The sequence below is a fragment of the Myiozetetes cayanensis genome, unplaced genomic scaffold (assembly GCF_022539395.1).
Source record: "Myiozetetes cayanensis isolate MyiCay16 unplaced genomic scaffold, myiCay2020 scf7, whole genome shotgun sequence".
In the NCBI taxonomy this organism is placed as follows: domain Eukaryota; kingdom Metazoa; phylum Chordata; class Aves; order Passeriformes; family Tyrannidae; genus Myiozetetes; species Myiozetetes cayanensis.
In genome coordinates, this window is record NW_026087964.1 from 39,266,899 (window position 1) to 39,282,866 (window position 15,968).

Genomic DNA, 15,968 nt, shown 5'->3' on the forward strand with positions numbered 1-15,968 from the left:
GCAGATGTTCGTTCCAGCCTATTCTGTTCAACAAGATTTCTCTTAATTAAGTCATGTTATCAAATAATCTGCAGAAGAATATTTGCACTGAAAAACAAGCAATGGTTCAAACAGAATTTCCATCTTGAAAATTGACAGAATTCCTGTATTTTTTTATTAATTATAGTTTATTTAGGCTAAGCAGTTGTATATTCCAAATGAATCATTAAGAGCTGTTAGTACTGCTACTTAAGCAAATGGCATGATTTTAGTAAGGACTGTGTGTTCTACTCAGTTTTGGCTACCTGTGGACATCAGACCCAGGAACCCTGGGGAGCATCTCTGGTCTAGGCAAGAGTTCTTGTTGATGTTTGGGAACCTGACAGAGTATTGACTATCTGTTCTGTGTGGGAAGGAAATCCAGACACACAAAAAATAAACAGTGGTAGTGTGCACTGCTACCCAGTTGATATCACCATGGAATTAGAATTACAGCCTCTACCTGGCATCAGCTGTAGTAATTTAGTAATAGAAAACTCACTATTTAATTCAGCCATGTGTGCATTTTAACATTTGTTCTTAATTCAAAATGCCAAACATTTTCCATATAATTTGTTTCTCATACTTACCTGGCTGAGGTAAAATGGGATGAATTACAGTCAGGTACACAGGGAAGGTTAGAACAAGTCCTGCTAGAACTGCAGTCCTGCTGAGCTTTTGCAATTCTAGATAAATATTGCTGGCATGCTAAGTACACTGGACCTTATAGGATTCAGTCCTATAGTAGCTGTCAGAGTGAGTTAAATCGGTTGAATAGAGATTTTGAAGGAAAACCTAGTAAACCTCTTCCTGAGGGCTGCATAATATTTTGTGATCCCTGTTATTTCATTGCCTGTGAAAAGGTACAGGCACACCAGAATAAGGCTGTTCTGTTCATTTATCTCTCGATGCCCTCATTTGCTATTCAACAGCATATCACTACAGTTATTCATGCTATTATTCTGAATTGCACGTTTAAATTGTTCACTTTTCATTCTATGTATGAATAATCCAGATTTGACTATGTATGAAGAAGTCCAGATTCAACAAGATTTATTTGTTTGTAAGCGTATTTTTCCTTAAAATTATGCTTCCTGTTTCTACAGGAAATGAAAAATCAGCAGAGCATAGAACATGTATTATGTGCCTCTAAAGAGTGATAGAAAAGTATTTTTCATATGCACTAAATTGAACTTCCATTCTTTGTGCTCAGTAATCAAGAAAAGAGAAGTGAAAAAAAAATAAATCTGAGTGCTTTATTGATATCTTCTACTTTGCCCTTCATAGAAATGGACAATGATATGAATTAACAATTCCCTGCATGAAAATTATACAGAAACAAGCAAGGAAATCTTACTTTATCTGAGGACCAAAACAAAAATAAAATTTCTAAAAATAATTCCTTTTCTCATTTTCAAACCAGCTCCTTCAGCAAATACTTTGGATGAAAGAGACTGTCAGAGAGATCATGAAAAGCACATTGAAAGCTGTACATCCATCACAGAAAACATCCTGTCAACAGCCTTCTCATCTTTTAAATCTAGTGCCCATTAGCTTAAGTGTCCAAAAATGTAGCTGCTTTAACAGCTAAACAAGAAATGTCTATCCACATAGCCAGAACTAAACATATGCAGAACTCTATAGATTAAACTCCCTACCCTGAATGTAATCTAGAAACAATGAAGTGACTAGAGCCTTGGGAACAGCAAGTACCGTGTTGCTCATGGTCAGTGCAACTTAAAAGACAGTCTTAGCAGTCACCTAAAATATACAACAGTAAATACTAGCTGTAACTCCAGGATACAATGAACTAATTCAAAAAAACTACCTTGCAATTCCTCCTAGGGGAGGCCAAAACCCATATTTTCAGCTACAATATCAGGTTCAAAACTACAGGTTTACTAGTACAAATTAAGATCAAGAACTTCAATCTAATGAGAAACCCTGAGGTTAATGCATCCCAGAAAAAAGGAGACACAGTTGTGTAACTGCTTATCTTTTCACATGTTAAAAAATAGCCTTCTTACCTTGGCCCCAACTTGTTCCAAAGATAAGGCAAAAAGTCAGCTTCTCTTCTCTACCATGGTCAGAGCTCCCAGACACTCTCACTTGTTTCTACACCACTGGACTACTCCAGCTGAAAGGTGGAAGATCAGCACAGCACCCAAAGCACCATACAACCAGAGTGCTTTAACCCACTACAGCTCAGAAAATAGCTTCTGGCCATTAATCCCATTTTCTCTGCCTCAAGAATGTGGTTGGTCACCCAAGAAGGGAGAGGAATAGTGTAACTGTTTTAGTTTAACTGTTTCAGTTAGAAGCTTCTAAATAGCAGCTTTCTGACTCCTGGGCTGACTTGATGTCTGTTCCATTAAGTGCTGTTACCAATTTCATTGTTAGGCACCTAATTCTCACCCCTGAGTCTGGGTAACACAAACACCTCCAGCTTTGACCTGTTCCTGGACTCTTGGATGTTCCTAGTTTGTACACAGGACAGTGTTACACACCATAGTTTTCAAACCACTTTGGGGACTGGTATGTATTGGCCTACTTCATGGAAGAGAATTGGAGATGTCACCACAGCTAGTGTGAACTCACAGCAACTATATAAAGCCACCAAGGATTACAGAACAGGGAATTCCCAGAAATTACAGAAACAACATAAACTGAAATGTGTGCAACTGCTCCTAGCTTAAAAGTCTGGAAGGATGTGTAGGACAAATCTGAAGTGGATGAGATTTTTTTTTTTCTCAAAACTCTCCTACAGCATATCAACAGTGAGGCACACCTCTTCCTGGCCTGTCAAGTTACACAGTCTCTCCTTTGACGTGTGTCATGCACAGCTAAGAAACTGCTGTGTAACAAGATGAGATGTCTTGAGTTCTAGTATTTTAAGCATTCAGAAAACCAACCAACCAACCAACCAAAAAAAACCACTTTCCATCTACCACCCAATGAATCCATATCCCAAATAGAATCAGTCACTGAGCAAGGAGTTCTTAAACTCGAACCTCGAAACTAGAAGACGTTTCTAATGAGATGAACCAGGGTTCCTGAAACAGACATTTTTGGTACATTTAGCTGGTTGGCAGAAATGAAAGGAGGAAAATAAAAAGCCTACAGAAAAAAATCCAAATTTTTTCTTAAACTGGAAAAAAAAAAAATCACACCATAAAGCAAAAACAGTTAAATTACAGTGCACTAAACAAAAGTTGCTAAGTAATCTGTAGTAATATGACTAGGTTAACCATGTTCCTGCAAACATTGTTAGCTTCCTCAGGAAGTTTCAAAGGACATTTAGTAAATAAGACAATTTAAAGGCACAAATTTCTTGCTACAGAATGTGCTCCAGTTAAATAATTAGCACAGTTACTTTTCACAGTCTTTAATAATCCAGTAGTAGCAGCACTCCTTTTGGAGAATTGTTTTAAGCACTATGAGAAAAGAAGAAGGAAAAAAAACACCAAGCAAACAAAAGAAGAAAAAAAACTTCAGAATTAAATCTACATTGTTGAAATTTATCACCTATATGAAGAGAGGAATAAACCACGTGAACATTTTTCCTAACATGTTTGTTTGTTAAGGTAGTTGACAGTTAGTTTAGAAAATGGCCTCTATGTATTGTAAACATACACCTCTCAAGACGTCAATGAAATACTGCAAAAATTGAGCACTTCAACGTCCTGGAATGCAAGATAAAGCCAGAAACACTGGCACAGGAAATCGCGACTCTGCATATCAGAAAATGGAAAGTAATGCCAGGAGTCACAACACTGACAGAAACCCATATTCACGGGTTCAAAGGGAAGCCAGAAAGAGTTCCACACAGAAAGGAAAACAAAAATCCTGAAGTGAACCATTTTTTTTGCATCCCCAGATGGACAAAACTAGACATAATAATGCTGAAGGTTCTTCAACATGTTGAATAACCTGTATTTATTTGGGATGTCTAAGTCATGACCTGATATGATCCATGTTTTCCACTAACAAAAAACAACTAACTGTAAGAGTGCTTACAAAAATGTCAGTTCCTAAAAGTCATTTGGGTATTTACAGACTGATTCTTTTCTCATGAAACTCAGGAAATTATTTAAGTTGCTAAGTGCACGTACCAAGCACTATTTCAGATGCTGGAGTATCTGAAGGACCTTCATAGGCTGCCAGATGTGCCATAGAACTTACAGGGCACTCACATTTCCTGGAGCTGCCCCTTGAGGTCGCACAGGATAGCATAAATATCACAGACTGCATCTTCAGATAATTAACGCAAGTGAATTTAAACTGCCTCCACAAATAGAGACATTTAAAAACATATTACAGTTTTACCATACTGAAACAGAAGTAAAGAGATAAGCTCAAAGAAGCACTAAGTGCTCCACTTGCTAAAAAAAAAAAATCAGCATTTGCAGCCCACAGATGTTTGCTTACTTTTATAGCAGAAGTATGCTACTCAGTTTTATAAAATCAAGCTAAAATACATTGTACAGCAAGTAAAAAACAAGTTAAGAAAATATTAAAATTTCAAATTTATGCAAAGGTTTCACTAAAAAATAACAACCATGATCAAATGCAAACAAAGGAGAGGAAGAAGCATTGTTTTTTCCCTTCACTTACACAAGCATAGAGTAAGCCTCTCCTTCTTTAGCTAACAGTTCTATTTATATATTTATACTGAGTTGAAATGGTTTAACAATTTTTCTAAGGTTTCCATATTGAATCACGACACTTAAGAAATGTGTACAATACTTAGAAAATGAACCAAACCAAACAAACAAAAATGGGGTTGTTCATGAGCGTGTACCATAAAGTTTGGGAATTATTCGGCAGGTCCAATAGCTGCTCAAACGTTATTGCCCATTTTTAATCCTTGCCTCTTTTCATATACAAAAGAATTAAGTCCACATTTATACAGAAAAAATAACTAATATGATTTTTGGATCTGGTTTTGTTCCTACTACCATGGATGGAAGCTTGACCATTTATTTGGCTGAGCGAAAACAGCCTGGCCTTACTGGTCTGGACTCCACACCACAGAATCAGGTTGCTGAATACATCAAATCCAATTAGTTAGTAAAAGGACTGAATGACTTTCCAGTCATGACTTTTCAGAATTTCAGCATGATCCACTCTCACCAAATGAAAGCACCTTAAGATAGGGCAGATGTAAGGTTACGAGTGAAATTAAACCCACACTTATAACTGCAATTTATAATGTACAGTGACTCATATTCTCATCTCTCTGATCCCTAAAATCCATCTGTTCTTTAAATAAAATTATGTATTTGCAAGGATTCATTTAAAATGGTTTCAAAAGTTTAAAGCTGTGTATAAATCTGACCAATTAACTTTTGTTGACTGAGCAATTGTTTAAATTAATATAACTGAATTTTCCTCTATACTTTATTGTAACAAAAAAGGGCAAGAAATTGTCTTCCTGTTCCCAAAGACCTCAAACTTACTTTCTTCCTTCCTGCATCAGAAAAAAATGTAGGATTACTAAGATTTTTTTCACCAAAAATTAATCAAGGCAGGAAAAAGGAAGAAGGGCAACAGACAGAAAGGGATTCTGATGTCAAAAACAAAAAATGGCCCAGCACTAAGGGCATTCAACTGGAAAATGAACGACAAAGAGTTAAAATTCAGGTCCTCTGCCTGACATGGACAAGACATAAAATAATTGTGTTCAATCCTGTATAATTCTCCTAACCACCGTAATTCCAGGGTGGATCAATTCTTCTTTTACTGTAAGTAACATCAGTGTAGTTTATTTAAGCATGTGCTTGGTATGCACTAGTCATGCCAATTATTTACTCTGCTTTATAAATATTACACCTGGAATAAACTCTCAAATATCAGTAGGTCTGCTCAAGGTAGAGATATGCAGAACATTTTGCTGCTTGCAGGAGCCCACATTTGTAAGAAGAACCCCCTCTGAGACTGTAATAGTACAGTGTAATAGAATTTGCTACATTTATATGATGGGAAAATAATAAAAATAAATAAATCAGCATTTTGGCTCGGGAGACATTTTGTCAAAAACAACTCATAGCTAGTATCAGAAAGAAACATTCTGAGCAAGCTTACCCTCAACAACCTCAATTTCAAAGATTTATGAGATTATTAAACAAATTACTCTGACTTGTTCAGAGCTGTACAGTTTATTTCATCAGCACACATTTGCAGACATTCTGAGATAGTTTACATATATATAAGGAATGCATTCAAATAATTTAGACACATATTACACAGGATGGTAAACCACATTAGCCTTTTAATTTTATGAATATAAACCAGAATCCAACAACCACCAAATACATTCATGAGGCAGAAAATGAAAGGAAACAAATCCCTTCTCCACGCTGGAAAGCAGTTGTAAAACTGTTCTGCAAGCTCTCTCGCCCTGTTGCTGACATGAGTCCTGAAAGCAGTCTTCTCTCCATATGGATGAGAAAAATCTCCGCATTACTTAGCTGACTGCTATTTAAATCATCTATCATACCAAGTGCTTAGAAAGAATCTGGTGTTTGTAATCTTCAACGTGTGTGAAAGAAAATCAGTTCACACCATCTGTAATAAACAGAGGCATCTTTTCTAGTCCAAGTGATGTTTGTAAACTTCTAGAATAAATTACAGGGGTATGACAGCTTTAACCACAGCAGCCTGAAAAACTGCAGCATCAAATCAATTATGTTTTTTCAATATTAACTGCCTGAAATTGAGATTAAACTGAATAGGTAAGATAGCACAGTAAACGTGTTCATACATCCATTTTGAGTATTTCATACAATTAGCCACTGTCTCTTATTGAGCTTTGAAACTCTTCTAAGAGTTGTATGACTACACATTTGAGTCAGGGCCAATATGAACATTTTACTGAATCTTGCCCTATCCTTGTTCATTGGAAGAATCACTGGGGAAAAATAATGCCCATTTAAAAACAGAAATGGCAAAGTACTCTTTCTTTTTAACAGTGAAATGCAAGCACATTTACCTTCTGTAGCTAAGTAATGAAGATGCTATTTCCATGTGCAATAGAGCCCAGTAAGTCCTAGCTGAAGTGACTGGTAATTCAATTACAGAGGCAGCATCCCAAGCATACAAACAACCACACAGTGATTTAAGATAATGAATACAGACCTGAATATTTTTTCTCTGATATCAAATAAAACAGTAGATTAGAGCTGAAATAAAACCTTTCTTTTGCTGGAGACTGTCACCTTTATTTGAACTGCATGTAACATTTCAACCCTCAAAAAAATCATTTTAATTTCTCTGATTCAGGTTTGGAGCAGGTGGTGGGGGGTAGTAGTAGCTAGAGCTGAATCACACCTTGTTGCAGAGTCACAGTAAATATCTGTCTTGTAAAATTTTTTTTACACTTTCATAAAGGGACTAGCAACAGTTAAATGATGCATTAAGTATCTGTACATTAAATCAGATTCAGGACAGGAATGTTAACTCTCTATAGTAATTTCCTACATACGAACTCTGGGGGAAAAGGTCAACTCCATACAAATTGCGTGATTTGAGAAATTTTCTTAAAATAACAACTAAAAAAAAGAAACGAATAATCAAAGATTTGTGGTGGAATATTTGTTAAACAAGGGGGCACAGAAGCATTGCATTAGAAAGTAAAAAATGTTCTGTGGTGGTCCTATATACAGACAGATAAAGAAAAATAATCAGTATTTCAAAAGACATCTATACCACTCTAAGTCCACACAAATAAATACAATAGCTGTATTTTAAGCACAGTTGTTGATTTTAGAAGATCCAATATGAATTTGTTCAACATGTGGTTATTTAAAAGCTGCTTTTGCTCCCTAGTGTTGATCTGGTTTACAATATACATTCACTATGTTTATCTGATGATTTTATTCACTCCTTATTGCTTATCCACATACCTGTGGATACACGTACATTATCACATATAGACATAGAGAGAGTTTGATATAAACAACTGCATTTTTTACCTATTCTGATATCTTTTCAGTGTTATTTTCAGTTTGGCCTGACATTCCATGGCTTGAGTTGTTGTGATGTTGTTTCCAGAATATGGGTGTGAACCTTTGAAATAAAAAATTAGTAAGTGCTCTGAGATAATCCTCTTCAGAAAATAAATTGTAGAGTTTAACCAATGTCCTGCTTTATATTTATCTGACATTCAAAACTAACTACTGTTCACTGTGTTAAGTACACATATGTGTACCTTTATATATAGATGTATGTATACACACATACATACCCATATATGTATACATTTATGTTTACTATGGCTTATGTCTTCTTTTTAGTTTCTCAAAAATTATTCCTATCAGCACATATCAGAAAATTATTAAAATTACATTTTCCTTGAGAAAATATTTTTAACAATTCAGTCATATTTTCACAGAAGATGTCTGAAAAATTATGCTATTTGAATTTTTAACATAATAATAATAATCTTTACCTGTTTATTGCATTGTCAAGCTAATATGTTCCCAGTTATTATATACTTTCCTAGTAATTATCAACTATTCAAAAAGAATTATTTTCTGTTAAACATGCCTTAATTATCAAAAATATTTTAATTATTAAAAACTTGAAAAAAGAACTGATGAAATCTACAGTAACAGCATCACTTAATGCAGTGGTGTTTGGTTTAGGGTGCATAACATACACTGGATAGTAAAGGAAGTCTTACGTATGCAAGAAGTTAAGGGTATCCCCAACTATGTGCAGACAATCACACCTATCAAAGTCAGTGTAAATCAAAACTGTCATTAGCATAAATAGAAAAAAGTTACTACATTTTCATATATTAAATATTAATAAGATCATATAGAAACATATTAATATATTGAAGAGATTGACTGATAATACTGGTTTATTTAAGAGCTTAAATGATATGTTTAAGGCTTGATTGACATGCTACTCACAAACTATTATTAAATATAACTCACTTTCAGATTTTAAAAAGTAAAATATATATTAATACTATATGCAAAACTGTATGGTAAATTATTTCAGATATATGGACAAAATTAATGCAATAATCACATAATAAAAATCTGAAAAGTAAAGCAGGCAAGAGAAAAGTGTCATATTTGTAGCTACCCACATTCTGGATCACGGCTGTGTGAAAATGGTCTGTGAGCCAGATACAAAGATGCACAGCCCTGTCACAAAATAAGTACTCCAAGTTTCTTTAAAAATAACACTCAGGAGTAGAAGAATGTTTAAAGTTTGCTACAGAGCTTGATTTTGAGAGGAAAAATGTTTTGAGAGCAACAGAAGCACAAGAGTTCCCACTGCAGGCTACATCCTGGTTTTATTGTACCACTATTACTGCAGAAACCCATCTGATCTTGACCATTTTAATTATAAGGAGTCACAGAACCTATTTCACATCTGCTCACTGAGCCTGAGAAATGTTTTATAGTGAAAAGGAAATGAAAAGGACCAGGAATACAAATGAACTGAAACACAGGCAGCTAATAAATTCCTCCTTTCCTTAAAATCAGTTCTAGTAATTTATTGTCGAATACCTTTAGGTTTGGTCCACAGTAATTTTAATCAAAATAAAAATTTCTAAATTTCTTCCATCTTTAATGCTAAAGCATAATTTTTTGATTATTCTGTAAGGATTTTGCCAACAGTGTGCTGAATGCTATTCAATTTAAGAATGAGAGCTATAGCATTATATTCCAAAATGGTTGGGGAAACCTTTGCCATAACTCTCAAGTTGCAACATGATAGATATTCATAGGTTTTCAAAGCTGCTGGTTGAAGTTATAATGAAAGGATCTAAGGTTTATGCATGAATCAGCATCCCCTTGTCACAATGTCATGGTGCAGTGATCCCTGCAGAGCTGTAAGACTTGATTTAAAACAGGAAAGCTCAACACTGGCTCTTGAGCCAGCAGGATTAAACTTCCAAGATTGTACATATATTACATCTGTGCTGAAACTACTATATGAAAAACTTGTTTCACTTATGGTGGTTTTATAGTACTCCATAGGAGACATCTCTTTAGGCAACTCCCAATATCCTTTCAGTGCTAAAATATGTGAGTACACAATATAAGTACCCCTGTAGTTGTTGGGTAGGCGGATTTAAGACGAAAGGATTTCATCTTCACCAGTTTCCTCCTTTCTTGTTTTGACAGAATTAAGAATTTTTAAAAAATCTGATGTCACTGACAGTCAGCACTTCTCCAATTAGACTAGACTCAATCACACTGTGATGAAGGACAAAGCCCAGCGGTTTGGACACCTTCCAGTACTGCCCTATGAATTACCTCCAGTGCTGTACCTTTGCTCCACTTGCTAAAACCAAAGAGGTTCTGTTAGAGCGAATCTCTTTGCTAACATTTGCCTTTATCACCTAGACTGTAATCCCCTGAATTACCAAGAATTGTCAACCAGGGCTAAGCCTAGCCCATTTCTCTTGAAGGGTGAAACAGCAGTCATGGCAGTGAACATTGCTCTTAATTGTGTCAACAGTCTGAAAAACACCTGTACGACTTCTCAATCAAAACCATTAAGCCTCCTAGTGACACTGACATGTGAAGCATCAAACTGCAATTAGATTCCAACAGCTATTCCCGATGACCTGCTGACACAGCTTTGCAAGAGTTGCAACAGTCCAACAAATGAAAGCGACTCTTTGTTGTGGCTATTTTTCAAACACATATAATTTATGTATGTTTCTTTTCCAGGTTAAGTGAAACCTTGGTCAAAATTTGTAGTTTTTGTCCAAATTGATGTTATGTGATGTGTCCTGACACGATGTCGTGGTGTAGATATGAAACTCCCACTAAAAATCTGTTCTGGAAAGGGGTACAGCCAACTGTCACCCACATCAGGGTCTGATATTGACATCTGTCTCCACCCGCTCTACACCCCCTGGATTTCAACCAGCACAGAGCCTTATGGTGGCAGCACACGGAGATCAACCCAGGCTTGCCCCTGACTGGCAAGGAGGCATATGTCCCATCCTGTGGGAGTCCCTTAAGTCTTGACAGCATTACCTCCCAAGCTGCTGTCAGACTGCACACAGCATTTCCACCCCATGGGTAAAGGGTAACAGCTCATGACGCAAGTGGCACATTTTAACATGAGATAGTATCAAGTGGGAGATAAATCCACTCCACAGGGCCAGAGCATCCATGATTCCCACACTGAGGCTAGGCTACCTACTCACTGCATGTCCACTCCTCTGCTACACCCATTTTCTGGCCACCTTTAAGTGACTGAGTAGTCTTACTGTTTCAAACATTCCTCAGGGGTACAAGACCATCATCTCCTCCTTTTTTAAGTTTAGGAACCTAATTTAAAAGTAGTACCAGCAATACAAGTTCATCTAGAAACTGCGCCATCAACAAACCCCGAGCAAGCGCGGATAATTAGTTTGAAGAGTCTTTTATATAGTTTTACGGTGGGCTTTTGATTTGCTTGTTTGTTCTTAAAGCAGATGAAGTTGTATGCTGTTTCTCTGAGGCTACAGCGGGTGGGAGAAAGAAAGGCCAAACCCCAGCAGGGTGGCATGGTGGTGCCCCAGGCACTGCAGGTGCCAGGTTGGGACCGGCAGGTGCCCCATCTGGGGTGCAGAGCTGCACCCCGCCTCTCCCACACCATCAGCTTGAGCTTCTGCAGCCTGAAACAGGGCTGGTTCAGGGGCTTAAATCAAGAGCCACAATAATTTGGTGGTCGATTTGGGGCAGAGAAAGGTCATCACTTCTATTGCGGTATAAGCCTGCCACTACATTTTTGTGAAGGGAAATCACCTTGCTGGAGTGAAATACCTGGGTAAATACTGAAGCCTTTTCAGCTTCGTATTATCCTACATTTCTGTGACCTTCCTTTACACCTCCCTTGTTTGATTGTGCTGGTTTTGGACAGATTCTTTGCGTACTAAAAAAAACAAACAAAAAAACCCCAACCAAACCTCTCCTCCCAAAAAACCCTAACAAAACCAACCTGCAGAATGTTTGGAATTTCAAATGAGAATAAGCATAAAGGGAACAAAAAAAGATGGATCCTTCTTAACCATTGTGAATGCAGTGCTCTGCAATCAGCTCGTAATTATACTTGTACAGGAAATATTTCTCTTCAGAACTCCTTGTTCTCCAATGAAATCCTCCTGGGAAGGTAAATGAGGAGATACCATACATATTTTTAGCATATGCTTCACTAGTCAATTAAATCCAATGCACAAAATGACTAAACCACCAGTGGTGACCAAGGTGACAAAAACAACAAGTACATGTTCACATCTTAATTTGTTGCTCTTCAAACTACTTGAAAACTGAAGTCTTGGACAAGGTTCAGACAAAGGGAAATCCAAAATGTGGATAGCATCTCCCTTCTGCTGGAAGTCTCAAAGTCCACCACTGCAATCTACAGCCTACACATATCATTTGGGTATTGTAAAGAGTTATCCATAGAAGACAAGAACAAAGCTAATGCAAGCACACAAATGCTGATCAAGAAAACTTGACAGGCTTGGACAAAAAAATATGTAACCTTGACCTTTTCAAACACCAGGTAGCAATGCCTGTCTCTAATACTAGTAGGGGAAAAAAAAAATCTGTGTTTTGCACAAATTATTTTCAGGATTTCATTGTCTTAACAGAATTGAGAAACACAGAAAAACCCATGACATTTTTTCAGAATTCCATCTAGATTGCTACACTTACTTCATGAACAGTCCCAGTAACATAATCTGCAAATAGGGACCACATGCAGTTCTCATTGATGTAAGCCACCACTACCTAAGAAAGCAAGAACTGTCCAAGCAGTTTGCGAAGAGTAACAACATAGCATTACTGTGGTAGATTATATGGGCTGACCTTTTCTGCCTTCAGCTATGTATGCTATACCCTCCTATCCTCACACATCCCAATGAAAGCTCCTCGCGTTGAGCTCTTGCACCACCTATCCCAGCGTCTGTGCTGAGCCGTCCCTCTTCAGCATCACCGCACCTACCATAACGTAGCTGAATCGGGGAAGGGGGAAAAAAAAAATGGTCGCCAATGGAAGAAAATTGGCCCCGCTGACAGCCCCCCGATTCAGGGTCCCTTACGTCTTTTTTTTCCCTATGAGGCACAGGAGAGCGCCTCCGGGGAGCGCGGCGTGGGCGGCCGATGAGCCGCGGCTGGGCGTGAGCGGCCGGCACGGCACCGGCCGGGCTCCCCACCGCTCCCTGCGCTCGCCGCTGTGGGGACCCAGTTTTCGCTTGAAACTGACACGTGTGGCAGGGAGGGCAGCGGGGGAATGCCGGGCGCCCTTCCTCGCCCTGGGAACGCCGCCCTCAGCTCGCCGCTCTCACCACCGGCACGGGCAGCGCCCGCAGCCCCTCGCTGCGGCTGCCCCCCACCGCACGCCTGGCCCCGCACCGCCCCTCGCCCGGCCAGCCCCGCCGCGCCGCGGGGTCACACGGCACCCGCCGGGCTGCGGGCGGGGACAGCCGTCGAGTGACGGGAGGCAGCGGCAAACATCGCCGTGGGACCCGCCGCCCCGCCCGAGGGCTCTTGCCTTCGCGCTACCACGGCCGCGGTGCCCCGCCCCGCCTTCCCCATCGCCTGCCGAGCAACGCGTGTGCCCCGCGCCCGAGGCACGCGTGCGGCAGGGCCCGGCCTCGCCGGGGGCGGAGCCGGGCCAGGCCACGGCCCCGCCGGCAGAGCCGCGGGGGTGGCGAACTCTCGGCGAGGCCGAGCAGGTGGGCAGCGGGGTCTCCCACGAGCGCACCAGGCGGGGGTGAGCGGGCGGAGAGATGGAGCCCGCAGCACCGCGCGGCGTAAAATGGCTGATCGCTTCTCAGCCGCCCGCACCGCACCCCCTCGACTGCTGTCGGGAGGGGGCAGCGGCCCTGCCCGCGCCGGTAACGGGGAAGCAGGGGAGCGCTGAGGGCGGCCCCGGGGCCGCGCAGCCTTATGTAACGTGCGGGGAGAGGCGCCGGGAACCATTTTACACCTCCCGGAGGGCTGCGGGGGCGCACAGAGAGCCCGCGCTCCGTTCCCACGGGGCCGGGCGCTCCCACACCTGCCCGGCGGCGGTGCAGCTTCCCGCCCGGCACCGCACGCCCCCCGGCACCGCACGGCCGCACACACACACCCACACACACACACACCCACACACACCCCGCACACCGCCCGCATCCCGCACGCATACACAGCCACCCCTGCCGCGCCGCCCGCAGCCGCCCCGCCCCCGCCGCCACGCCAGGCTGGCGGCGCCCGCTACTCACAGGCGTTGGTGACGGCGAAGCTGTTGGCCACCTCCAGGTTGTCGATGTGGGGAGTCAGCCTGAACTCCGAGGTGGAAAACTGAACCATCCCTACCCGAAACGCGCTGTACTCCTGATCGGCGCCCCTCGGGAATAGCCCCCCTGCAGGGAAACACACACGCGTCAGGCGGGCGGGGGCCCCGTCTGTGCCCAGCGCGGGTCTGGGCTGGGCTGAGCGCCGGTGGGCGCCGCTGCCGGAGCGGCCCCGGTGGCGAGTCCGTCCCGCGCCTGGGGGCGCGGGGGCCGGGCGGTGCGGCCGGGGGAAGGCGAGGGGACCTCGCTGGCGCCCGGCGGGCACCGCGGTGGGACTCGGTACGCGGCGACATGACAGGAATGCCCGAGTGACAGCGGCGGGGATGACGGATCGCATGCGGGCACCTACCGATCTGTATGCTGTTAGAATTGACCCCCCAGATCAGTCCCCACAACACAGGAGCCAGGAAGACAGAAATATGCATAATCTTTTGCATTTCCAGGAAAAGTAGAGCATCCACAAAGCCACGGAAACAGCCCTTTCTTCTTCCTCCTCCTTCTCCCCCGCGGAGCGCGCTCGTCAGCAAATTAGATCCCGTGCGCTCCGGGCGAGCGGCCGGAGGGAGCAAGCCAGCCGCGGGAGGGGAAGGGACGAAAAGAGCCCCGCGGCAGATGCAGAAGCCGCTTGTACGAGCTACCACCGCCTCTCCGGTGCTGCTGCCGGCCCCGGCGCTAGGCGGGATGGAGGGGACGGAGGTGCCGGCAGTGCCCGCTGCGCTCTCGCCGCCCGGCCCGGCCCGGCGCTGCCCTGGCACGCGCTCGCCCGCGCTCCCTCGCACTCAACGGGCGGGCGGCGCACCGGGCGAGGCGGCGGCGGCGGCGGCGGCGCCTGCGCGGTACCGAGCCCGGCGGGAGCGCGCCCGCCGCGCCCCCTCCGCCGCCGCGCCCCGCCCCTGCGCGCGCCCGCGGCGCGCGGCCGCCAACCTTCAGCACCGCGGACAGCGCTGGGATCGTCCGGAGGGATCGGGGGGGTTCACAGCCTTCCCCAGCATGTACTCTCCTTCCAAATACACCTGAAAAGCATCTCTCTCTCTCTCTGTATATATATATATATTTATATATATAGCTACTGAACCCAAACCACGGTAGTGCAGGAAAGGTTAAAGATATTCAGATATTTCGTTTTCATGCATAACGGGGATTTGTGGTTGGTATTTTTTTTGTTTTGTTTTGTTGTGTTTTTTTTTTTTTCCCTTTCCAAGATGGGTTCCAGCTGTATTAGCTAGACATGCTATTTACTGAAAGCTAAATTTAACATTTCTCAGTTTGGCACGAAGTCTGTCGCTGTGCAGCACACACACACACACACACACACACACACACATCTTATAGAAGAGAATAGGCAGTGTAGCATTACTGTGACCATGCCAATGAATTTGCTATTAAATTTTCATCTGCTAACATATTTTTAATGAATTTATTTTTTTGTTAACAAAAATGGGAAATATCCAAGTAGGAAAGGATACTGATTTTGCATTGCATTTCATTATTATTATTATTATTATCTTTTTTCTTAATTATTAAATTTTTCATAATTCTCCTTTCCAGGAGAAGGGTCTCAAAGCTTCAGATTTTCAGATGTCGATATGAGTACATATCCTGAACACATAGGAAGTCGGCATTTTGAGGCTCTCTACCATCACGAATT

At 42.0% G+C, this 15,968-nt stretch overlaps 1 protein-coding gene across 5 annotated transcripts in view; it reads right to left on the reverse strand.

The window, feature by feature from the left end:
• The window catches only part of GRIA2 (glutamate ionotropic receptor AMPA type subunit 2), a 92,675-nt gene extending 77,578 nt beyond the window's left edge, over nucleotides 1-15,097 (reverse strand). For 2 of the 5 annotated variants that reach the window (XR_007631854.1, XM_050338520.1), the window contains exons 1-2: nucleotides 14,670-15,084; nucleotides 14,249-14,389 (exon numbers count right to left, since the gene is read on the reverse strand). Coding sequence is in view for 4 of the 5 variants with exons in the window: in XM_050338520.1 (XP_050194477.1) it covers nucleotides 14,249-14,389; nucleotides 14,670-14,757 (229 nt within the window). In the remaining variant the exon portion in view is untranslated. Of the gene's footprint in view, nucleotides 1-14,248; nucleotides 14,390-14,669 lie in introns of all 5 variants that reach the window. The other 3 variants (XM_050338518.1, XM_050338519.1, XM_050338521.1) reach the window with 2 other exon arrangements.
• Between the last annotated feature and the right edge of the window lie 871 nt (nucleotides 15,098-15,968).